This window comes from Megachile rotundata, chromosome 8, assembly GCF_050947335.1.
Source record: "Megachile rotundata isolate GNS110a chromosome 8, iyMegRotu1, whole genome shotgun sequence".
NCBI classification, from domain to species: domain Eukaryota; kingdom Metazoa; phylum Arthropoda; class Insecta; order Hymenoptera; family Megachilidae; genus Megachile; species Megachile rotundata.
The window spans coordinates 13,898,559-13,922,937 of NC_134990.1; the positions used below are offsets into that span (position 1 = coordinate 13,898,559).

At 35.2% G+C, this 24,379-nt stretch overlaps 5 protein-coding genes and 1 long non-coding RNA gene across 13 annotated transcripts in view; 3 read left to right on the plus strand and 3 right to left on the minus strand.

The window, feature by feature from the left end:
* LOC100881697 (uncharacterized) overlaps window positions 1–24,379 on the minus strand; it is a 497,276-nt gene that overhangs the window by 448,134 nt on the left and 24,763 nt on the right. For 3 of the 4 annotated variants that reach the window (XM_076535024.1, XM_076535026.1, XM_076535020.1), the window contains exons 2-3: window positions 16,243–16,424; window positions 12,046–12,121 (exon numbers count right to left, since the gene is read on the minus strand). The gene's annotated coding sequence lies outside the window, so the exon portion shown is untranslated. The remainder of the gene's footprint in view (window positions 1–12,045; window positions 12,122–16,242; window positions 16,425–24,379) is intronic. The other variant, XM_076535021.1, reaches the window with a different exon arrangement.
* LOC105663007 (uncharacterized) lies at window positions 258–13,424 on the plus strand. Of its 4 annotated transcripts, none has more exons than XR_001096519.2 (3): window positions 258–703; window positions 11,472–11,713; window positions 12,059–13,424. It is a non-coding gene; the product is annotated as an uncharacterized LOC105663007 (long non-coding RNA). The 4 variants fall into 4 exon arrangements; XR_013039204.1 differs by having other exon boundaries at window positions 258–698; XR_013039202.1 differs by having other exon boundaries at window positions 259–708.
* Window positions 14,941–16,172, plus strand: LOC143265010 (uncharacterized). The gene is made up of 4 exons (XM_076534525.1): window positions 14,941–15,259; window positions 15,376–15,549; window positions 15,631–15,760; window positions 15,817–16,172. The coding sequence occupies exons 1-4, from the start codon at window positions 15,223–15,225 to the stop codon at window positions 15,938–15,940; spliced, it is 465 nt and encodes a 154-aa protein (XP_076390640.1). The 5' UTR covers window positions 14,941–15,222; the 3' UTR covers window positions 15,941–16,172.
* Txl (Thioredoxin-like) lies at window positions 16,541–19,068 on the plus strand. Its single transcript, XM_003699749.3, has 4 exons — window positions 16,541–16,675; window positions 17,016–17,283; window positions 17,713–17,996; window positions 18,069–19,068. The coding sequence occupies exons 1-4, from the start codon at window positions 16,578–16,580 to the stop codon at window positions 18,280–18,282; spliced, it is 864 nt and encodes a 287-aa protein (XP_003699797.1). The 5' UTR covers window positions 16,541–16,577; the 3' UTR covers window positions 18,283–19,068.
* On the minus strand, window positions 18,781–24,231 carry MED16 (mediator complex subunit 16). 2 transcript variants are annotated; one of them, XM_012289579.2, is made up of 14 exons: window positions 24,090–24,231; window positions 23,663–23,809; window positions 23,379–23,577; window positions 23,069–23,315; window positions 22,845–23,000; window positions 22,597–22,769; window positions 22,170–22,497; window positions 21,906–22,113; window positions 21,663–21,837; window positions 21,450–21,596; window positions 21,169–21,382; window positions 19,456–19,565; window positions 19,089–19,234; window positions 18,781–19,010 (listed from the first exon to the last, which is right to left on the minus strand). In XM_012289579.2, exons 1-14 carry the CDS (start codon window positions 24,149–24,151, stop codon window positions 18,887–18,889), a joined length of 2,436 nt encoding a protein of 811 aa, XP_012144969.1. In that variant the 5' UTR covers window positions 24,152–24,231; the 3' UTR covers window positions 18,781–18,886. The 2 variants fall into 2 exon arrangements, with proteins under 2 accessions (XP_012144969.1, XP_012144958.1); XM_012289568.2 differs by having other exon boundaries at window positions 23,663–23,824; window positions 24,090–24,229.
* On the minus strand, window positions 19,487–20,905 carry LOC105662994 (uncharacterized). Its single transcript, XM_012289556.2, has one exon. The coding sequence runs from the start codon at window positions 20,802–20,804 to the stop codon at window positions 19,752–19,754; it is 1,053 nt and encodes a 350-aa protein (XP_012144946.2). The 5' UTR covers window positions 20,805–20,905; the 3' UTR covers window positions 19,487–19,751.

Genomic DNA, 24,379 nt, shown 5'->3' on the forward strand with positions numbered 1-24,379 from the left:
TTTATTTAAGAAGTCTGCCATCTGTTTTTGAATAGTAAAACGTTTGACTGATCAAATTTTTCTGAATTAACAGAGCAAATGCATATTAAATTATTTGAGAAGGAGAACAGCTAACATTTAATTAAGAGCATTAAATTACGTAAACGACGCAGTTTAAACCGTTCTTTTACACCCGTGGCCCACGAAATCTGTCCTATTTACGAGTGAAATAAAGCATCGTGAATAAAAATTTCCATTTCCTTTGTGATTTTTGATGCCGCCATAAACGTGCACCGTTGTGCGTCGGTCGCATCGCCATGCGTTTTATATCGCGCTCTTTACAAGAGCTTATTTTTGTTATCAGTTTCTCGAGCAGTTGAGGACAGAAAGTGCATACTGTCACGTCTGGTATAGGTTAATCAGAATTTTTACGAGCCGCTCCGAAACTCCGGGCAATCAACATTAACCTTTACTGCCAGATACTAATGCGACGAGGTATCCGAGATCCATCAGAGTGTGGCTGCATTTTATTAGTCCACCTATACATGATGAGTTTAGATCGACTTTAATCGTTCGCCACACCCAGACTCATAATTCTGCACCGTTTAATCTACCGTTCTGATCTAATAACTCCTTCGCGTCCAAATATGCAGTTCCTACTTTCATCGATCTCCTACTTGGATTTAATCTTCTTTTGGAGAACACTTGTTCCGGCAACGGTAACGTACGGTACTACTCGATATCTTCTTAAGTCATTCATTTATTCTGCCCCTTTTGCTCGGAATTTAATTCATTAAGTTCCCTTTACGAACCTCTAGTGCGCTTTCGCGTTGCCATTATTTATTATTATACGTTATATCATCACGCGTTTCATCATCATACGTTGTACTATTATACGATGTATCAGTATGCATCGTTTTACCACGCGCTTTATTACATTATATTGCTGCGTGTTATATTACCAAGCCTTGTATTACTATTCATACTTTCGTACATTTTACTGATGCAAGTTATATTCCTAGGGGTTATATTCTTACGTGTTATATCGCCATATACTTTGCTTCAATATATTATATCGCCACGCGGTGTATTACCTCGCGCTACATTGCCACACATTTCATGTTCCATGCGTTGTATGGCCACGCGTCGTATTCCCACGCGTTATATCGCCACGCGTTGCATTCCCACGCGTTGTATGGCCACGCGTCGTAGTCCCATGCGTTATATCGCTACGCATCGTATTCCCACGCGTTATATCGCCACGCGTCGCATTACCACGCGTTATATCGCCACGCGTCGTATTCCCACGCGTTATATCGCCACGCGTCGCATTCCCACGCGTTATATCGCCATGCGTCGCATTCCCGCGCGTTATATCGCCACGCGTCACATTCCCTCGCGTTATATCACCACGCGTAGCATTCCCACGCGTTATATCGCCATGCGTCGCATTGCCACGCGTTACATCGCCACGCGTCGCATTCCCTCGCGTTATATGGCCACGCGCCATATTCCCACGCGTTATATGGCCACGCGCCATATTCCCACGCGTTATATCTCCATGCGTCGCATTCCCAGGCGTTATATCGCCACGCGTCGCATTCCCTCGCGTTATATGGCCACGCGTCATATTCCCACGCGTTACATCGCCATGCGTCGCATTCCCACGCGTTAGATGGTCAGGCATCATATTCCCACGCGTTATATCGCCACGCGTAGCATTCCCATGCGTTATATGACCACGCATCATATCGCCATGCGTCGCATTCCCACGCGTTATATCGCCACGCGTCGCATTCCCACGCGTTATATCGCCATGTGTCGCATTCCCACGCGTTATATCGCCACGCGTCGCATTCCCACGCGTTATATCGCCATGCGTCGTATTTCTACGCATTATATTGCCAAGCGCCGCATTTCCACTCGTTATATCGTCACACATCGCATTCCTACGCGTTATATCGCTACGCGTCGCATTCCCACGCGATATATTGCCACGCGTAATATTCCCACACGTTATATCACCACGAGTCGTATTCCCACATATTATTATAGTTTTTATTATCATATAATAGCTATATTATTGCACTACTTTACGAAACATTGTATCTCTACGTATATTGCCGCTTCTTACATAACCACTCGCTGTATCGCAGATAGCTCATGCGTATACTCGTTTAAATCGTCAAACCGCGAGCAATACAAAAACATTGTCATCACCATATTTCGTACTAGCTCGAAATGCAAGATAAACTGGCATATTTCGCTAACACTATATTACATTACAGAAGTATCGAGACTCCAAAAGTCGAACGAACAGCATCGACGTTTGACTTATCTGAATAACTTGCGGGACCTAGATGGTCCCCAAGGACCAACGCGTCTGGTAAGTTGGCACGCTACCAATAACGTTCTCATTTCTTTCGGCTGCCAACTTACCAGACGCAGTTGCCTGGTAGTTGTCCGAACAAGATGAAAAAGTTGCCGAAAGGAAAATGTCGCTACTTCTGGCACGTGGGAAACTATCATGAAAATATCCAGCGCATCGGGGTTAAACGATTTCGCAGTTTAAAGTCTCTATCCTCTCGTCACAGAGGATTCTGTCGGCTAGTATACAACGGCTGGCGTGCGCCGTACAGTGGCGGGAGGGATCGTATAATACATAATGTTCTTGCCGTCCCGTAGAATGTACAAGGTTTCGGCTCGTACATCCATCTCCCGTGTCATAAGCAGGCCAACCTTCCTCCACTTGCTAGAGCTAAAACATTGTCGATTTTTCTTGCATAGGTGTTATACGTTTTTGATAAATGGTCGGTCGGCCGAGCAGCTAACCAAGCAAGCAGAAAAGCAACCTCTGGATAAGATGAGTGGCGATGGGTCTCGAGTGCCTTCAGGCCCCTCTCTTTTGTTTCCGACTTCTCCTTTTTTTTCTCCTTTCGCCCCTTACTACGGAATGTTGCCTAATAAAGCATCCGACCGGGCCGAATATCTACGCTCGCTTAATATGCACTTTAATTCCCGTTCGTTCAAACGTCGGACGTAAACTAATTTGCGGAAGCTGGAAACCTCTTTAACGGGCCAACGCATCGCTCTTCCTTAAGTCAACTTTAATTTCGAGACGCCACACAATTTGCCAGACACGCTGCTATCTTTCAGATACGATTCTGCTCGCTTGTTCTAACCGTACATTTATCATCCATGCGAGTTTTTGTTTTATCGGGGTCATTATCGTTGTGCGAATCCCGCAGATGCATGGCGCAACGATACGGAATAGACGGCGTATTATGGAAACCTATTCGCGTAATCAAACTCGCTGTGTGTACGGTTGCTGAACAAACTTTTGTATTGTTTTATGATCTTTGGAGTTAAAGTGAACGGTTTGGGGTTTTTGGGATTTGGGGATTTTGGGGAATGGTTGTTTGGATTTTGGGGGATTCGGGGGATTTGGAAGGTGGGGATCTGGGGATTTAGGGGAGTGGGAAGTTGGGGAATTGGGGATTTGGAGATTTAGGGATTTGGAGATGTTTAAGGTTTTAGGAATTTGGGAAATTAGGAAATTAGGGAATTTGGGAATTAGAGAATTGGGGAATTAGAGGATTAGGGAATTAGAGAATCGGGAAATTAGGAAATTGGGGAATTAGAGAATTAGCAAATTACAGAATTGGGGAATTAGCGAAATGGGGAATTAGGGAATCGGGGAATTAGGGAATCGGGGAATTAGGGAATTGGGGAATTAGGGAATCGGGGAATTAGAGAATTGAGGAATTAGAGAATTTGGGAATTAGGGAATCGAGGAATTAGGGAATCGGGGAATTAGCAAATTGGGGAATTAGAGAATTTGAGAATTAGGGAATCGGGGAATCAGCAAATTGGGGAATTAGGGAATCGGGGAATTAGAGAACTGGCGAATTAGAGAATTGGGGAATTAGCGAAATGGGGAATTAGCGAATTGGGAAATTAGGGAATCGGGGAATTAGCGAAATGGGGAATTAGCGAATTGGGGAATTAGGGAATCGGGGAATTAGGGAATCGGGGAATTAGGGAATCGGGGAATTAGAGAACCGGGGAATTTGAGGATTTAAAGATTTGGAAACTTAAAGATTTTACAATTTGAAACCTACAAAATTTACCAACTTAAAAATTACAAAATTAACAAATTTCAAAACCCAGAACAAAAAATATAATACATAAAAATTAAAAAACTAAAAAATTAACAAACTGACTCTATTCACATAATTATTTATACTCCTACATATTCTGCATTAAAAAAGATTAATTAATCTTGCATAAACTTCTAAATATTACAGTCTAAAGCTAGTAATTTTATCTTGATGCGATTTTACTCAGAAAGTAGGTTATACATTTTAGCAAGATACCTTTATTTCTCGCAAAAATCCGATTTTCGCTTTAAAATGAATTCTATGTTGAATAAATAATGCGCATCAAGAGCTTTCCTTAGATGTTAGAAAAGATGTTAAGAGAACTAGATATCAAAATGAGTGACAACCATATAAACCAATTAAAAACCTTTCTATCTTGATTCGACGAACTATCACTAGGTTTTCGCACAAATAACTTTATGTTTAACCTTATTCGAAAATAAGGTATCGATTTCCTTTGGGAAATCTGAAGTGCTCTAAAACTAGCTTGGTTTAATCTTCAATGTATGAAGCTTCATATAATATATTCAATAGTATGTGTAATATATGTATATGTGTATTGTCTGTAATATATGTAATAGTATCTTTAATATATTCAATAGCATCTATAACATATGTGATGTATATTTAAATCGATTATTAAAAGTATTTTCCTTTCAGAAGGAAAACATATTGTGTTTGTTTGTCTGGACATAAAGTTTTGTTGCAAAAAGACGAGCAAGGAACAGACGCAAAATATGACAGTTAATTAGTACATTATTTTACGCGACAACATATGAGAATGATTCGATCAGGTACACACCATAGAACAGTAATTGCATATCTTGCTAGCTAAATTGCTACTTCCAGGAAAAGGCGGGTTGTATTAATATCGATCGTTTCTCCTGACAGGAATGTCACATCAATATCAATTAATCCTGCGGATAATAAAGGATTGCGTGCCAGGAGAAATGGAGCTCGTTCTTCCATCCCATCGATACATCTCACGTTTTCCTGCCCAGTTAACCCCTTACTGCGATCATCGAGTCATATCATCGTTCCGATAATCAATGAATGCGCTCGCTGCAAATTGCCAATAATTGGAAGATTAATAATCGATAACAATGTGTGTTTGACTAGACTTTCGAAACAATTCACTCGTAAAAAATTTGTGAAGTGAGCAATGTACAAATAGGTGGACATTGACGTACCACTATTTTTTAGTATTTTTCATGTTTTTAAAGTTAACAGATCTGTTCAAATTTTAATGATGTAATTTAGCTACACTACTACTGAACCATAACGTTGTAACATCCACTGTACATTTTTAGAATTTTTCATGTTTTTAAAATTAACAGATCTGTTCAAATTTTAATGATGTAATTTAGCTACACTACTACTGTACATAACGTTATAACAACCACTGTACATTTTCAGAATTTTTCACGTTTTCCATAAAATCTGTTCAAGTTATAATTTATTAGCTAACATGATACACTACTATTCCACATATGATTATTAACACATGTTAATATCTTGTGTTTCTACCCTTTGTTGTGGTACCTTTCTAATTGCTTCATATGAGTTATATCTTTATTTTTCAAAATGTCTATTTCTTTTCAAATCACATGAGTTTAGAGAGTTCTAAACTAGTCCTCTGAATAGGCAGACATTTTCTATGACGTTCAAATTTCACCTTACACTATTCAAGCCTGACAAGCTCACACAACCCTCAATCACTTATATACACATATGATACACATATACACATATGATACACATATACAAATATGATACTCATATACACATATGATACACATATACACATATGACACAATTTCTTATTATCAACAGTAACAAATCAGTTGCTATATATAATTATCAACATATTTAGATATTCGTCTAATAATTTTGCGTGACCTCAGACAATTTTCCATAAATAACTTAATTATGGCCATTAAAGTCAAACTTTATGTAGTCCTCATTCAATGGCCACATCACAATGTTAAAACTTTGATACAATTATTTTTGGATTTAACTGTGAACTTGTCACACTGTTTCTTATCTATGAAATACTAATTACAGTCTAATATTGGTGACTGACAATGTATTTTGCATGGCCTAAGACAATTTTCCATATGTGACAATTATGACCACATATGTGAAATTGTGACCAGAGTACATCAACAATGTTAAAACTTTGATACAATTATTTTTGGCTTTAACTGTGAACTTGTCACGCTGTTTCTTATCTATCAAATACTAATTACAGTCTAATATCGGTGGTTGACAATGTATTTTGCATGGTCCAAGACAATTTTCCACATGTGACAATTATAGGCATATGAGTGAAATTGTGGTCCAAATTCAATGACCAAAGTACATTAATAATTTGACATAACTATACATAGCTTTAACTTGTCACACTATTTTTAATCTATGAAATACTAATTATAGTTTAACATCGACGATTGACAATGTATTTTGCATGGTCTAAGACAATTTTCCACATGTGACAATTATAGGCATATGAGTGAAATTGTGGTCCAAATTCAATGACCAAAGTACATCAATAATTTGACATAACTATACATAGCTTTAACTTGTCACACTATTTCTAATCTATCTAATACTAATTACAGTTTAACATCGACGATTGACAATGTATTCGCAAAATTAAGTTACACTTGACACTATGAACTTTACAGAATTATACAATTTATTTATATTTGTATTCGAAAATATAATAACGCATTCCAGAATTGTTCAAAACGCTCTCGCAAGTTTTTACAATGTTTCGCAAAATTTTACAATGTTTCGTAGCTATTGGTTTTCAAAAGCCGGTCGAAACAATTGTTGAGTTTGATCCGCGCTCACATCGAGTTTCGTTATTATATATGTTCATAGAATTCACTTCTATGCGAGTGTATACAGAAATTGTAATTTCACGGTGCATTTCCTGAATAAGTAGAAATGTAGAATCCCGGAAGTCGGAATGTTGTAATTGAAGTACATTCAAAGTAGAGAACACCGTTAGGTTACACGCGCACACACCGAGATCCCGAGGGAACTACTGCTAATTCTGTACCTCTAACTTCATGCCGTCTTATCTGGCATTTTAGGTTAAACTGGGAACCAGAATAGAAATGCTAGACAGTTCGATATTGGAGCATAATGCTGTATTTAATTAGGTGTCATCGCAACACCTTCTATGTGCATCCCTCTTCTGCTTTCCGCTTTATCTTCGCTTTCGTCTCGTTATCGCGTTCGTACGTGCGCTAATCCAAATCGATTTTGCTGTTTTAACACTTGTATACATTTTTGTGCCTGATATATTTTTGTGTTTCGTCAAATATTTCAGTTGTGAATAATTTAATTGAAAGTTGAAGGTTTTGGAGATTCAGGGGTTTAGAAATTTGGGAAATTGGGAAATTAGGGAATCGGGGGATTAGGGAATCGGGGGAATAGGGAATTGGGAAATTAGGGAATTGGGAAATTAGGGAATCGAGGAATTAGGGAATCGGGGAATTAGCGAATTGGGGAATTAGGGAATCGGGGAATTAGGGAATCGGGGGATTAGCGAATCGGGGAATTAGGGAATTGGGAAATTAGGGAATCGGGGAATTAGGGAATCGGGGAATTAGCGAATCGGGGAATTAGGGAATCGGGGAATTAGAGATTTGGGGAATTAGGGAATCGGGGGATTAGGGAATCGGGAAATTAGGGAATCGGGGGATTAGGGAATCGGGGGATTAGGGAATCGGGGAATTAGGGAATCGGGGAATTAGGGAATCGGGGAATTAGGGAATCGGGGAATTAGGGAATCGGGGAATTAGGGAATCGGGGAATTAGGGAATCGGGGAATTAGGGAATCGGGAACTAGCAAATTGGGGAATTAGTGAATTGGGGAATTAGGGAATCGGGGAATTATAGAAACGGGGAATCAGAGAATCGAGGAATTAGACAATCAGGAAATTAGAGAATCGAGGAATTAGAGAATTTGAGGATTTGGAAAATTTGACAATTTAGAAATTACAGAATTAAAAAATTTCAAAACCTACAACAAAAAATATAATACATAAAGATTGAAAAATTAGAAAATTGACAAACTAAGTGTATTCACATAATTATTTTTAGAACTTTTGTCAGAAGATGATATATCAAGATAATATTTTTTTTATAATTGCAACAACTCAGAAAATTAATCTTGTTATTATCTTCGTGTTACAACACTTTAATTTTGTGAAACGTTATAATGTTATAACACTTTTAATTTCATGAAAATAATTAAATGAATATCTTGATTAATAATTTCCTCATACACTAATTTCATATGCAATGTAAAGAGGTTTTATTCATATGTTTAACCATATTAAAAAGCGAGAAAATCTGTCACTCAATGAAAGCTTAAAAAACCAACGTTGTTTTCGTTATCGACGATTTGCGGTCGCAACTCGATTCTGTAGCACAGAACCACATTGTGGGCGTAATTTAGTAATGAATACGTATGCGCACGTGAAGTGGTACCTGCTGATATGTAGGTACGTAACATCTGGCGGCCTATGAAATGCAGGACTGAGCAGTCTGCAGTTGAACGTTACGACCAGCAAGAGTTATGAGCATCAACTCAATCTCCGACTCTAACCTGCCTCGATATAATTGCGATACTAAAATCCATGAAACGTTCACTACATCTCGTTTTGCCCTTTATTCTTTATCTTTCTCTATATTTTAAAACACACGTTTATATATTTTTCAATTGTTTAATGGGTTAGTGAGCTTTGGAATTATTAAAAGGAATTATAATATTGAACTCTTAGATTAGGTTCGTGAAGTGGAAAATTAGGATGTTGTGAAAATTATGATATTTGTAAGGTGGATTGGTTTTAAATTAGAGAAGGATTGGTTTTTGGGTGATAAGGTTCTTAAACTTCTAAGTGACAACATTTCTGAATTGTTAAATTCTTATAAATTAGAGAAGGATTGATTTTTAGGTGATAAGGTTCTTAAACTTCTAAATGACAACATTTCTGAATTGTTAAATTCTTATAAATTAGAGAAGGATTGATTTTTAGGTGATAAGGTTTTTAAACTTCTAAGTGACAACATTTCTGAATTGTTAAATTCTTATAAATTAGAGAAGGATTGATTTTTAGATAACAAGGTTCTTAAGCTTCTAAATGACAATATTTCTAAATTGACAAATTCTTATAAATTATCAAAGGATTGATTTTTAGATAACAAGGTTTTTAAACTTCTAAATAACAATATTTCTAGATTGACAAATTCTTATAAATTATCAAAGGATTGATTTTTAGATAACAAGGTTTTTAAACTTCTAAATGACAATATTTCTGAATTGTTAAATTCTTAAATTACCAAATGAGTGATTAGATACCCAAGTTTTTAAACTTGTAAATTTCCAAATTTCTAAATTGCAAAATTCCTAAATTACAATATTACTAAATTAACAAATGATTGATTGCTGAATTCTCAAATTACCAAACTTCTACATTGCAAAATTCCTAAATTGCAATGTTCCTAAATTACAATATTCTTAAATTACAATATTCCTAAATTACAATATTCTTAGATTACAATATTCTTAGATTACAATATTCTTAGATTACAATATTCTTATATTACAATATTCTTAAATTACAATATTCTTAAATTACAATATTCCTAAATTACAATACTCCTAAATTACAATATTCTTAAATTACAAAATTCCTAAATTACAATACTTCTAAATTACAAAATTCCTAAATTATAGTATTCCTAAATTACAATATTCTTAAATTACAATATTCCTAAATTACAAAATTCCTAAATTACAATACTTCTATATTACAAAATTCCTAAATTATAGTATTCCTAAATTACAATATTTTTAAATTATAATATTCCTAAATTACAATATTCCTAAGTTACAATATTCTTAAATTACAAAATTCCTAAGTTACAATATTCTTGAATTACAAAACCCCTAAATTACAATATTCCTAAATTACAAAATTCCTAAATTACAATATTCCTAAATTACAAAACTCCAAAATTACAATATTCCTAAATTACAAAACCCCTAAATTACAATATTCCTAAATTACAAAATTCCTAAATTACAATATTCTTAAACTCTAAAGTTCCTAAATTCCTAAATGACCAAATACTCAAATCTCCAAACTACCAAATCTCCACTACATCCTCAACTTCCCAACCCCACCCGAAATTCCCCAAATCCCCCCATTTCATAAAAACCCTCAAACATTTAATTCTCCATTCCAAAAGCAATTGACACATTTCCCTGAAAAGTCATCTTTCCCCAAGAAAGAACGATTTAAGCAAACATTGAACGATGCAAATAATATTCGATACCGAAGTTAAAGACTCGAATGTTTCCACGTTGGACGTGTCTTTAATACATCTGAATCCGCCATTCAGTAGGCTAATTAAATAGCCGAGTGAAAAGCTGCACTTAACCGTAAAAAAAGTAAATTTAGTATGCACCAACGGCCTGATTCGCGCCATTTGTCGAATGAAAAAGTTTTCGAGCCGAGCTATCGCTCGTATAAAAATCTCTGCGTTTGCAAGGCTCTTTTCGTTCAGCTCGTCGACCTGCCGAAGAGATTTCCACGTTTCGACCGTTTCTTCTTTCATGTAGGACGATTTTCTCCGGTTATTTTCTCTTTTTCAGTCGCTTCAAAGTATCTTTTCGTCGTGTAGCTTAAATTCATATTTTATTTCGATCGGAGATTTTACTGCGGCTGTGATTAAACGGTCATTGATGAAAATATTCTTCGAAAAATTTGAAGGATACCAAATTGTGTATCATTAATATTCAAACGATTCATTCGCGGTTTAAAAGACCGTACGGAACGTAATTGCAGTATTAAATGAGATACCGTACATACGAAAATCTATTTGGCTTCATTGTTGCAACACTAAACCCTATTACTATTATACGCTACATTACGGCTGAAGATTATAATGTTAAATATGAAACGCACTGAAATATTAATACTACTGTACGAAACTCAATGCGAATTCATTGTTAGAATACCGGGCTATCATCAGATATTCGCAGAAATGCTTATTGGAATATCGTGAAGCAACACTTCAACTGATTTCTAAAATTCAATTATTCACTCACAATATTTCACTGGTGGAAACAATTGCTTGGAAATCTATGAACTAGAAGTCCACAAACTAAACTTTTACTTCCCACCAAAATCATCGGAAAGATACCATGTTAATCCCTCTACAGCTTTCAAGAAATAAAGGGTGTTGATGCAAGCTTAAAAGCTCAGTGCTCCCATATTAGGCTACAAATAAGTGTGTTTTTGATTGCAGTACTAGTCAAATGGTATCCGTGCAGAGAGATTTGATTGACCGAGCATTGTCCGGGGTGAAAGGAGGTAAAATTCATCGAACTGACCAAAGTCGACGGAGAAATGGTTAAAGGCGAATAGAAACTCTTAGTATACTGTCGGAGGTTTCACCGGCCTCTCGAACATCAATAACGGACAAGATCAGAACTTAAGGCAATTGCGCACTGATACAACAAAGGGCATCGGCTAACGCGGTTATACCTCGTAAGCGAAATTCTATTGCTATATCCCATCTCGAGCGTCTATATTGGCCTTTCTCTGAGAACACAACCGTTCTCTCAACCCTCTCTTCTCGTCATCTTCCTTCGTTTCTCTCTCCTCCTTTTACACGCTCTTCCTTCCTCTCCTCTACACGCTCTCTTATCCTCATCCTCCTAACTCTCTCTTTCTCTCTATCAATACCAACCTAATCTACTTTACCAGCAAATAGTGTTCACGTTCCCCAGACAATGGTTTTCTCTTAGCCGGATACCACCCTCTACGTATTCAATACATCCATGTAACTTTAATTTTCTTATATCACCTGATTTATTTACCTGCTCTAACTAGGATGCCGATGAGACTCCTCGCTCCTTGGATATTTATTGGACGCCCGTTCTGCGCTGATGTGATCTGAAAGCAGAAAGCGAAGTTAGCGTACAGAAATTTTTGGTGTTTCTTAAATTATTAAGAAATGTAAGCTTCATTATTTGGTGACAATTTTATTTTATAAAAAATGTTATAATATTATGTGGACCATTTATAATAATACTTCATACTGAACCATTCATTTTAAATATTCTGTACTAAATTATTTATAATAATGCTTTATATTGAAACAATGGTACTAACACTTTATACCGAATATTTTGTACTGGTGTTTTATATTAAATCATTTATATTAATGTTTTGTACTGAACCATTTATACTAGTGTTTTATATTAAATCATTTATATTAATGTTTTGTACTGAACCATTTATACTAGTGTTTTATATTAAATCATTTATATTAATGTTTTGTACTAAACCATTTATACTAGTGTTTTATATTAAATAATTTATACTACTACTTTACATTAAATCATTTATATTAATGGTTTATACTAAAGCATGTATACATCACGTTTACACGTGACAGACTTAGAGACCGCTCGAACAAGTAATTCTGGCACAACAATCGAAAATTAATTGACGTTGAACGAAGTAAGGATCAAAGAGTCAACTTTTATCATTTAATCGTACAATGATTTCCTGTTTGGAGAAACCTTCGAGAAAATTGCTGGAGCTTCAGTTAGTAGAGACCTACTTCATCGAACGACAATTCTCTACCTAATTGATTCCCAGGGACTCTGGTGAAGGCGCCAATTTCGACGAGTGTTAGCAAAATTAACCCGCTAGGTGAGTCGAGCATTGATTATTACGAGGTCAAGTATCAAGCTTCCTTTGAAAGCCACATTATCCCAACGGTTTGACAATCAGCTTCGTCAGACAATGGTGCCGTTTCGTCGTTTTCCGACCTAACTGTACCGGCCCACGCTTCCTTTCCTATTCAGCTGGGTCTGTGCGAATTTTCTACTATCGTCGCCACTCATCTTCCTGTCTCTCCTAACTGATAATACAACTTCCCGTTCAATAATCAGGGTAGGGGGTAGAAGTGAACAGTTTAAAAAATTAGGGGAACGTTCATTGCGAGTGTAACAATTATTGACGATTTAGAAATTTGGAACTGTACAAACTTGGAAAGTATTATAACAATTTAATGATTTATTGAACTAGTAATCTATCGATGTATCAATCTATCTATCTGTCAATCTACCAATGTATCAATCTAACATTATATCAATCTACCAATGTATCAATCTATTAATATATCACTCTACCAATGTATTAATCTAGCAATATATAAATCTACCACTATATCAGTCTACCAATATATCAATCTATTAATATATCAATCTACCAATGTATAAATCTAACATTATATCAATCTACCAATATATCAATCTACCAATGTATTAATCTAGCAATATATAAATCTACCACTATATCAATCTACCAATGTATCAATCTATTAATATATCAATCTACCAATGTATAAATCTAACATTATATCAATCTATAAATATATCAGTCTATTAATATATCAATCTACCAATGTATTAATCTAGCAATATATAAATCTACCACTATATCTATCTACCAATGTATTAATCTAGCAATGTATCAATACACCACTGTATCAATCTAGCAATGTATCAATATACATATTACTGTATCAACCTACCACTGTATCAATCTACCAATGTATTAATCTAGCAATGTATGAATATACCACTATATCAGTCTACCAGTCTATCAATTCATCTATCTATCAGTTCACCAATCTGTTAATTTACCAATCTACAAGTCTATCAATCTACAAGTCTATCAATCTACAAGTCTATCAATCTACAAGTCTATTAATCCACCAATCCATCAATCCACCAATCCACCAATCCACCAATCCACCAATCCACCAATCCACCTATATACGAATCCACCAATCCACCTATATACCAATCCACCAATCCATCAATCCACCAATTCAGCAATCCACCAATCCATCAATCCACCAATCCACCAATTCAGCAATCCACCAATCCATCAATCCACCAATCCACCAATTCAGCAATCCACCAATCCACCTATATACCAATCCACCAATCCACCAATTCACCAATCCACCAATCCACCTATATACCAATCCACCAATCCACCAATTCAGCAATCCACCAATCCATCAATCCACCAATCCACCAATTCAACAATCCACCAATCCACCAATTCATCAATCCACCAATCCACCAATCCACCAATCCACCAATCCACCAATCCACCAATCCACCAATCCACCAATCCACCAATCCACCAATCCACGAATCCACCAATCCACCAATCCACCAATCCACCAATCCACCAATCCACCAATCCACCAATTCACCAATCCACCAATCCACCAATCCACCAATCCACCTATATACCAATCCACCAATCCACCTATATACCAATCCACCAATTCAGCAATCCACCAATCCATCAATCCACCAATCCACCAATTCAACAATCCACCAATCCACCAATCCACCAATCCACCAATTCACCAATCCATCAATCCATCAATCCACCAATCCACCAATCCACCAATCCATCAATCCACCAATTCACCAACCTAAAAATCTACAAAGTTAAAAATACAATAAAACGTTAAAATAACACGCTTTTGAATAAAACATTGACAAAATACTAAAATAAAAACGAATGTATTATCATACAGTATTATATTCAATAATAATTCACGCGTTCTACATAAGTATGCAATTCTGCGCGTAACTTGCGTTCGATTATTTAAAATCGTCGAATTCAAACAATAGCTTCAATGAATTGTACGTTATTTATCGCTGAATATTGGTCGAACAATTTAGGATAAACGCACAGCATGGACGACAGTTAAAAGGTTAAAATTGCTGTTCGAAATGAATATATTCGGTAATACGTTTTCTCGAGCAATCACGAAACAATTGTTTGTCTGAACGGCTGACGCAATTCTATTTAACGCGACAAAAATTATTTCCTTTTTTTATTCGCTGTGAAATTATCATGGATCAAAGGAATATCGGACTGGTAATTTGAGAGTGAAAATCAAGATGTTAATATTAATATTTAGAATTAAATACTGAAGATAATTGATTTACGAGATGGATGAAGACTCGAAGAAACACAATGATATTCTACGTACGTGTAAATTAAACTATTTCCCAAATTACTTTGCGTAACAATTTTTAAAGCGTAAGGTACATCGTTAAATTAATTGCGCGATGTACATAATTACACAAATCTTTTGTTTTAAGACATTTTTCCCGCTTCCAACGATCCAACGAACGCTGTTATACATTATTTACCGAGAAATGTACAAATAAGCGGTAAAAGTCGTTTCAACCTGAAGTTTAACATAAAAAAGATCATAAAAGCTTGCAAGAAACGATATAGTGGAGTTTCACGAAAATATCCTCGGGTAACAAGAGGCGAGTAGATTTAAATTAAGATTATCCTAGTTATCTTGGTACAAAGGTTAGGAATACGGTAACAAAATGTTTTATCCACAGAACATACTGATTTCGAAAAACATCCCTACAAAATGACGTGTCCAAATTGTTTGTGTTATATCATTACGGACACTTATCATCACAATAGTACTGTAACGCATGTTATAGCTGCCAGTTTATTTCCCAGTTGGTTAGTACCGTAAAATCAAATTTTACTTAACGAAATAATAACAAAGTTTATTATAGCCTGTGTATGATACCATATCTCACAACTAAATTCAAAGACACGTCGCATTACTGTCCGATCTGTAAAATTTTCTTGGGAAGAAAATACGCATCTGGAGGGGAGATGTCCATCTTGCTGGATTAAACCTTTTATTATTCATTGACTTCCTTATGAAATTTACCAGAGGAGATTTAATTAAATCAAAGTCATAATCGTAATTAATAAAATTAATATAATTCAATCGTGTTAAGATAAGTTTAAGCACTGTCAATATTAAAGTCAGCATTAATATTTGAATTTATATTAAGTATGTACAGTTTGGTCAATTCGAATTGTACGGCACAGTCAACATATTTCTCAATAAATAGATGTTAAATAAAACTAACAAACAAAATGACAAATAGTCGATAACAATTTTTTGTAAATAAATACTATTTTCAACTCACCAAATTGTCCCTTCTCGTACATTTAATGAAAAATACTGCTCTGCTCCTTCGTTGCACTTTGATGGTCTCCATACTTGGCGCGTTAAACTAAAGCTGAATTTCCATGTACGTCTCGTCGCAAACCGCATCCTCATTTTTGTCCAATTATCCTGCTCGTCGAAGCTGCTCACCCAATCAGTAGTCTGAAAATATTGCAATGAAAATTTGACATAAAGCTGAAGGTATTTGAATACCCGGTTCCGTGCATTGAAAGTGCCAGTCATTCAATATTTAGAGATACGTATTTTGTGCATGTTTTCTTTATTCATGTTGTATTAGAGCAACCGAGAGAAATAATGGGATCAGTGCGAGTAATTAACGACGATAGTCATTTTTGGGAGGAAATAGCTCTTGCTGGTTCAAAATTGGTTGTAGTAGATTTTACAGCATCATGGTGAGATGTTTATGATTACAGTGGTAGTTTATACATTGTGAAATTGTTGCACAGTTGCATCTTACAGAACATCTAAGTTTCATTCTTTCTCTAATCGTTTCATCCTAGTTACAATTAATGCTACGTACACAGATAATAACATATTACAGAAATACAATTTGATCTCCTTCATTTTTAAACTTTCTTACTTCTCCTGTATTAAATACTCCAAAATAATTTGCAGCGTACATCATGATATTGATAATGATTCAAATCATTTGTATTTGTAATTGTAATCTATGTAACGCTTGCTTAAAACATGTTGTTTACAAATATATTCTAATGTTAATATAATTTGCAGGTGTGGCCTTTGCGACATAATTGCTCCAGTAGTTGAGCAGCTATCAGTGAAATATTCAAATGCAGTGTTTCTTAAAGTCGATGTAGACAAGTGTATAACAACTACTACAAGGATTGCAGTAGATGGAGTGCCCACATTTTTATTTTACCGCAACCAAAAAAAAGTGGGAGTGTATAATGAACCCAACCCTGCTGAACTAGAATCAAAAATTCTACAATTTTATGGCAGTGGAGACTCTGAAGATACTGAGAGTTCAATATCTGGACATGTACGAAATAGTGATAATTTATCATTGAAATGATATTACTTGCTGCAGTTCTGTACTTCAGAAAAGTACCAATGAGAAAGTTGTGGTAACTTTGTTTCAGTGGATATTAACACTATCATAACACTTCATTAAAACAATCTTATTTAAACATGCAATGTGTACATTACATTTTTCTGTCAATTGCATGTGTTTATGATTTTATAGTTTTTAGTAAATATTGCTCAGATTCTTGTTTCTATGTATTGTTAGTAACATACATGAAATGCATATGTATCAAAATGTAAAGAACTTACATTTCATCTAGATAACTTCATTCATGTTTACACATAATTCCCTGGATGTTCGTACCCAACTTTATTGCATATAAAGCTGTAAGCAATGAGTACTTTCTAAAAGTGTTTCAGAGATTTATAATCATATATTTTGCAGATGGACTTATCTCCATTTATTACCAAGACACAATGCGAGTGTTTAAATGAATCTGATGAACACAACTTTTTGCAATGTCTGAGTGCAGATGAAGGATACCTGGAAAGCGATTGTGATGAGCAGCTGATATTATGCATTGCATTTTCTCAAGTAGTCAAAGTACATTCTTTAAAGATCAAAGCTCCCAAAGATAATGGACCAAAAAATATCAAATTATATATTAACCAACCTAGAACAATTGACTTTGACATGGCAGACTCGAATACGTGCATTCAGGATTTAACGTAAGAATCTATTCTTTTATAGAGGATTAACTTATTGAATTTTCGTTCTAACTTCGTTATTGTACTATGCAGCTTATCGGCAAAAGATATCGAAGAAGGTAATCCAATTCCTTTGCGCTATGTTAAGTTTCAAAATGTGCAAAACCTACAGATCTTTGTGAAAGACAATCAGAGTGGTAGTGAGACAACGAGAATCGATCACATAACTGTGTTTGGTTCACCGATTTCAACAACAAATATGAAAGAATTCAAGAAAGTAGCCAGTAAAGAAGGGGAGAGTCATTAACAAGCAATTATTTATGTATAATGAATTGTGAAAGAGTATCTTATGTCAAATAAACTTTCCATGATCATTAATATTTGACGCAAATGATACAACGGGAAAGACATTTCATAATTTTTGTTTTTCGTTTAATGTATTCAGGATCTCTGTAATTACAAAATAGCGTAACTAGATTGTACATATAAAATATTTGATTATTAATTGAACATTTCGTCGAAGACACGGTATAATTTATAAAGTTTATTATCGAGATCCTGTAAAATAAATTGTAGCAAATAGCGATTACAAATATTTCTTTTGTACACCTTGATACATTCGTTCGATATAAAAAGATACAAATAATTTTTACACATTGCTCGATAAAAGTTTTTACTAGATGCAAAATTAAAAAAAAAAACGTTAAAAAAAATAAACATTTACAATCGTTACATGCATAATAAATAATCAAATTTGTACCATTTAATAAGTTTCTTTAGATTAAGATCGTTGTTCGATTGTATGTTAAATTTAAAAAATCGTTTAATGTTATTTGTTTTACAATTTACAAAATTGCAAGTACAATTGTTGTAACATAAAATTCATTAATGCACAGCTTCCAGCAAATGATTTATGGACATGTTTTATGAATTCTCCAAATACCACCACAACGACATGCTCGTACCCATCGCTGATCCCATGCTCTAATGGCGGCTGTTCTCGTCATATTCTGAACTTGAGCTTTTCCGCCGCACCTAAATTTTGTCAACAAATTATAAAACATCACAATCATAATAAAACTATGAATCAATATTGCATTTTCCTTTTTATACCTGGTACATTGCTTAACAAGAAGTGGTTGTTTCCCAAGATATAGGTGTCTGATACCATCTACAATCTGGCCAGTGTGCATACAACCTTCCACTGGATTAAGTTCAGGTACAAATAATAGTTGTTCAGGTTCTATGCCATATTCCAGCTATAATTAAAAAATTACAAGTAATCATGTGTTTAATGTCTGCGTAGACAAACAAGTACCCATTTCTACATTTTAACGCTTGAAAGTCTTAACAAATTTTACATACGTTCCTCAAGTAATTTTACTTGAGGATTCTGAAGAGATGAAATTTGGAGACCGGAGAAATCTGCTGAATGGATACTTGGCTACAGAATTAAAAGTAAATTATAGTTAGTCTTTACCTGTAATGGGAAACTCTGATAAAAAAGTATGGGTGTAGCTATAGCCATTATGCTACTGCCTTGGTGCAATTGTGGTATCATAATTTGATTTGGTAACAGGCAACAATCATCTGGAAGAAAGTCATGAATACAATACATGCTTAATTAAAATTACTTCTCAATTTTCTGTGAATCCCAGATTTCTTCATTTTTCCATAATTAAATTATTTTAGTCACTATTCACTATACGATACTTAACGATATTCCTTATATTATTAAAAAATAAAGTTTTAATGTAACTAGAAAAACGTTTTCAGTTAAACTTCGAATAAGACAACTTTCTTCTCAGTGTTCTCGTCCTTAGCATCATTCTTTAATTGCAGTACTGGTTTCTCTTTATTTAAATTCACACTCCACTCTTTTACTTCTGACTCTGGTTGTATCTCCAAATATACTTCTGCTTTTTCACTTCTCGGACTTTCTACGTCCGCAATAAAGTATGTTGCTTCACGTTGTTCACTCGTTGAAGGTTCAGCCTTTTCCCTCGAAATGGCGTCCCTTTCTTTCTCAAGAAAATCATTCGGAAAAAAATGTTTCCTCTCTACGTTTGCACCCTTATTCTGTTCAGCTTTCTCTGCTTCTCTAATGAGATCAATGAAAAATAACTCTCTAGGTGAAAGCAACGCCTTCGGGGTTTTATCTGTTTCGTCCTGCGGCGTGACTGTCACTAGTTTCAAGTAACTTTTCATAGACTCCCTCTGCTCCTTCTGACTACCACGTTTTGACTGCAAATCTTCATCGTCCTCTTCGATATTCACAGAACCCGCACATTCGGCATCGTTCCCCAAATTCCGACGATGTATCACCAGAGGCGGGAGATCTCTATGTTTCTTAACTTTGTCGTTTGAGATATCTTTCTTCTCAACAGTGCTTTCAGAGCTCAGACGTCCATCTTCTTGTTTGATATCCAATTTCACGTCCTCGTTAAAGGACACCGATTTCGGGGTACCATTTGTGCCATACTTCTGCAGTTTCACATCCTCGCTCTGTTTAGGACCACAGCACCTCCACAGCAGCACCAGGCAAACCATAATAAAGAGCCAGATTAAAAATGCCCCTATCCAGTACGCGATGAACCAAACGTTGGACCATGGTTTGGGTCCCAAAACGTCCGGGTGACTGATTAACAGAGGCGTTATTACGATCCAGTATAAAAGGAAGATGCAGCACGATACGATGCAAAATAGCGCGAGCTTGTGAGGTCTCGTACACGGACAACAATAACTCTTTGTTCCACTCTCTTGCTGCAGTAACTTATGCTTCGTTAGGGCTAACGAATTCGTATGTTTCGCCGCTAGTTTCTCGCTCATTTTAAAATAATAACACTTTTTACGGCACTTCAACAACCAGTGATGCAGTTCATAGAACGAATGAAAAAATCTGGAATTTCCGCCGAGGAAGTGGTATTTTATCTTACTTCCTCAATAAGCAACGTATTACGATAAAGTTCAAACGATTAGTCAACAACGGTTCATGATGCCTCCTATTAATTTACATTTTATATGCATAAGAGGTGGCAAACTTACAAACATTTGTAAATAAAAAAAAATCGGCAGAAACGAATCTGTGAGACAATACTTATTTTTACATTCTAAATGTTGCTTTCACCAATGTGATTATACCAATCACTCTAATAAATTATTACAAGTAAATGACTTTTTCCATTTAGCTTACCGATTAAGCCATCATCTATCTGTTGAGCCTGAGTGTCTCCGTTTGGTTGAACCAGTTTTGATAATAAACGGAACAACAAGGCCAAGACATCGAGATTATCAGCGCTACGGAGAAATACTGGTAGACACGAAGGTCGCAATAAACCCCATATTCTTATGATTACGAGCAATTCCCTCAGAGTATTCAAAGCCTTATGATCCTTCAATAGTTCGTACTGAATAAAAAAAAAACAGCTGTAATGATTTAAATAATCGATATCATTAATTCGTTTCAATACTAACGCCTCCGGACTTCATTTGCAGTCGTTGTTCCGGTAGACGAGCTAGGAGATTCAGTGCCAAATCGGCAACCCACTGAATTAATTGCTGTAACGACTGAAGCGTGCTTGGTTCGACGGTAAATTCTTTAGGGTCGAGATGCAAAAGTACCTGACAACGGAATGTTAATTACTTGGCTATTCACTTCTCTTTTTTGAAGATAAGTATTGCTTGTACCTTATCTACGTCGGCGATCGCGTCATTGATCACCGCTGCTAAACTTTCAGCTGGTCCCTTATCGTGGGAAATTAAATCAGAAGGTCGTAGCAAGGATTTAAAGGCTGTTGCTACCGAATGTATCATAAGCAACGACGACAGATCTGCTGCTTTGCTCTGTCCTGATACTAACATTCTAAAAATAAATTTCTTGTTTAACTCTGTAAATTGTATCTCGTACTTTGTTTCTGTGTAGCACCAAACCTGTATAACGACGTTTTTATACAAAGAAACTGAATGTAATGGTATTGTTGTATTGGCTGTAATTGTCTGTTAAATGAAACGTCCAGTCGTTCACATAGTGGCTCGATCATCGATGATCTTAGACATAAAAGTATATCTAACCAGTCTAGTCCTGTTATTAAACAATATTCCAACAATGTACAAGCGTAACTTAGGGTTAGTGATGGTCCTGTAAAGAAGATTGTTTAGCTCCTTCCTACTTGTTATTAGAGAAAGAATAATTACCTCCATCAGGTAGTAGTTTGTATAAGTATAAATTTCCACGGGTATCACATACTAAAAGCACGCAACCTAACCATGATAGATCTATGCTTGTTACAGAAACCGAACTTTTAAAATATTTACTATTCGGTTCCTCTGGTCTCCATGCCATATTTAAGAACGATAAGGCTATTTCTTTTAGGCAATCGCGGCTTAAACAATGCACAGACGAATCTGCCAAAGCTACTATAACGTAACTTGGAAGAGGCGATGTTGTGACTATAGGTAATTTTGTAGTTGCTATTGCTGCTATAGGGGACTGACAATGATATTGTGATTGATGCTGCCACACCTATAAGGATGCACAAAGAACATGATACTATAACATATAACCTATAGATACAGATACATATAACAATATAGTTCACTACATTATTTAATTTGAACCTACCACAATAGTTTTAAATGGTTCTAATGTTTTCGGCTGAAACATTTTGTGAACTGGTTGTGACTTTTCTCTTAATTCCCATACCTCTACAATACCTCCATTGTCACTATTAACAGCAACAACTAAAGAATCAGCATCTTCTCTAACTACAAACTTCAAATGCGTTACTTTTGTATCTAAAAAAATAACTATCTGTTATTTGGATGCCTAATAATATTGTATATTAAAAGAACAAAATTATTTGACTTTACATGTATTGTCTTTTGGTACACCATCCTGTAAAAAGAAACTTGGAAGTGCTTGGGATATAATTGTACATTTATCATCATTTTTGCGAACTAATACTCTGTAACATCTAATTGGTAAACAAATATTTCCGCTGCTTACAGCTACCAAAATATGGCCATCTAAAATTTCATGAAATTTTATGTTATTCTTGTTTAAATAACTAGTTTAATAATTAGCATGTATATACTTTTTCCATAACACAGATCAACTGCTGTTATCCTATGTCTTATGCTGCCTAAACTTTCCGTTGAAGAACAAATAGGGTTTTGAAAGTCTTTTGTAATCATAACTGCACCAACCATACCCGTAGTTGATACAACTAATACACCTTCTGCTGCTCTTCCACCAAATTGTCTGACAGAAGGAGCAAAAGGTAAGTGATTAAATTTCTCACTATAGTGAATACTATCTTTTTTCTCTGTTACAAGGCCAGTCTGAAATAATAATTCTCTTAGACATTGGATTCATTAATGATGATTCTTTAATATTATAACTACCTTCTTTCCATTATGAAACCAAGCTGCACCTAATATATATTCACCAACAAAACAGGTGGAACCAATTAACACCCAATCGTTAAGAACATGATCTTTCAACATCCATAATTGAACATTTCCGGTGGAATCAGCAATAACTAATTTATCACCTGGCAAATCCCATTCTATTGCAGTAATAGTATTTTTGCTTGACAAAACCCTAATGATATGAATAATATTAGTTGATTAATGTTATTAATAACCAACTGGAATAGATATGAAGTCTATTTAAACAAATATCATACTTGTGTGTATGCCAAGGCATATTTAAATCGCAGACGTAAACATGAGATCCCCATGTTTTACCACTATTATCATCTAATTCCGTAGTTGTAGTGAATGCTGCTATATTACGGCTAGATAGTGAGCATAAAGATTGTCCTTCATACAGGCTAAAAATTTGATTACTGCATAAACATTAAAGGATTTTATTTTAAGAAACACATTCTCGCACTTACGTGTGATTGAAAATATATTTAAAATTCATGGAAAAACTGACGACGAACTAATAAATGAGCTACCAAATAAACAGCAAATAAAAAATGCTAATATATCTATTAAAATAATGAAATTTCCATCAATATTGAATATTTATGATACATGAAATATCATCTGATATACAATCAATACCAGATTAGCATAGTAAAAAATATAAAAAAGACGATTGCATACCTTTCTTGATTTATAAAAGGTTTCGGAGTCACTTTTCTATTTACAGTATACAATAAATCCATCGTTTCGAGGTTATGTTACAGGCCAGTAAACACTATAAACACGAGTGCAGGCACTCCGTTATTTCTTGCCTATTACTTTTGTGCATTGCGATATACAAGAATATGGTATACAATTTTCAAGTTATAAAAGACAACATAACAAAACTATGCCGGAAAAACGACAAAAAAGCTATGTACGCGCAAGCGGTCGTCAGTACTGCGTCATGTGATAAACTTATGTGTTGTTGT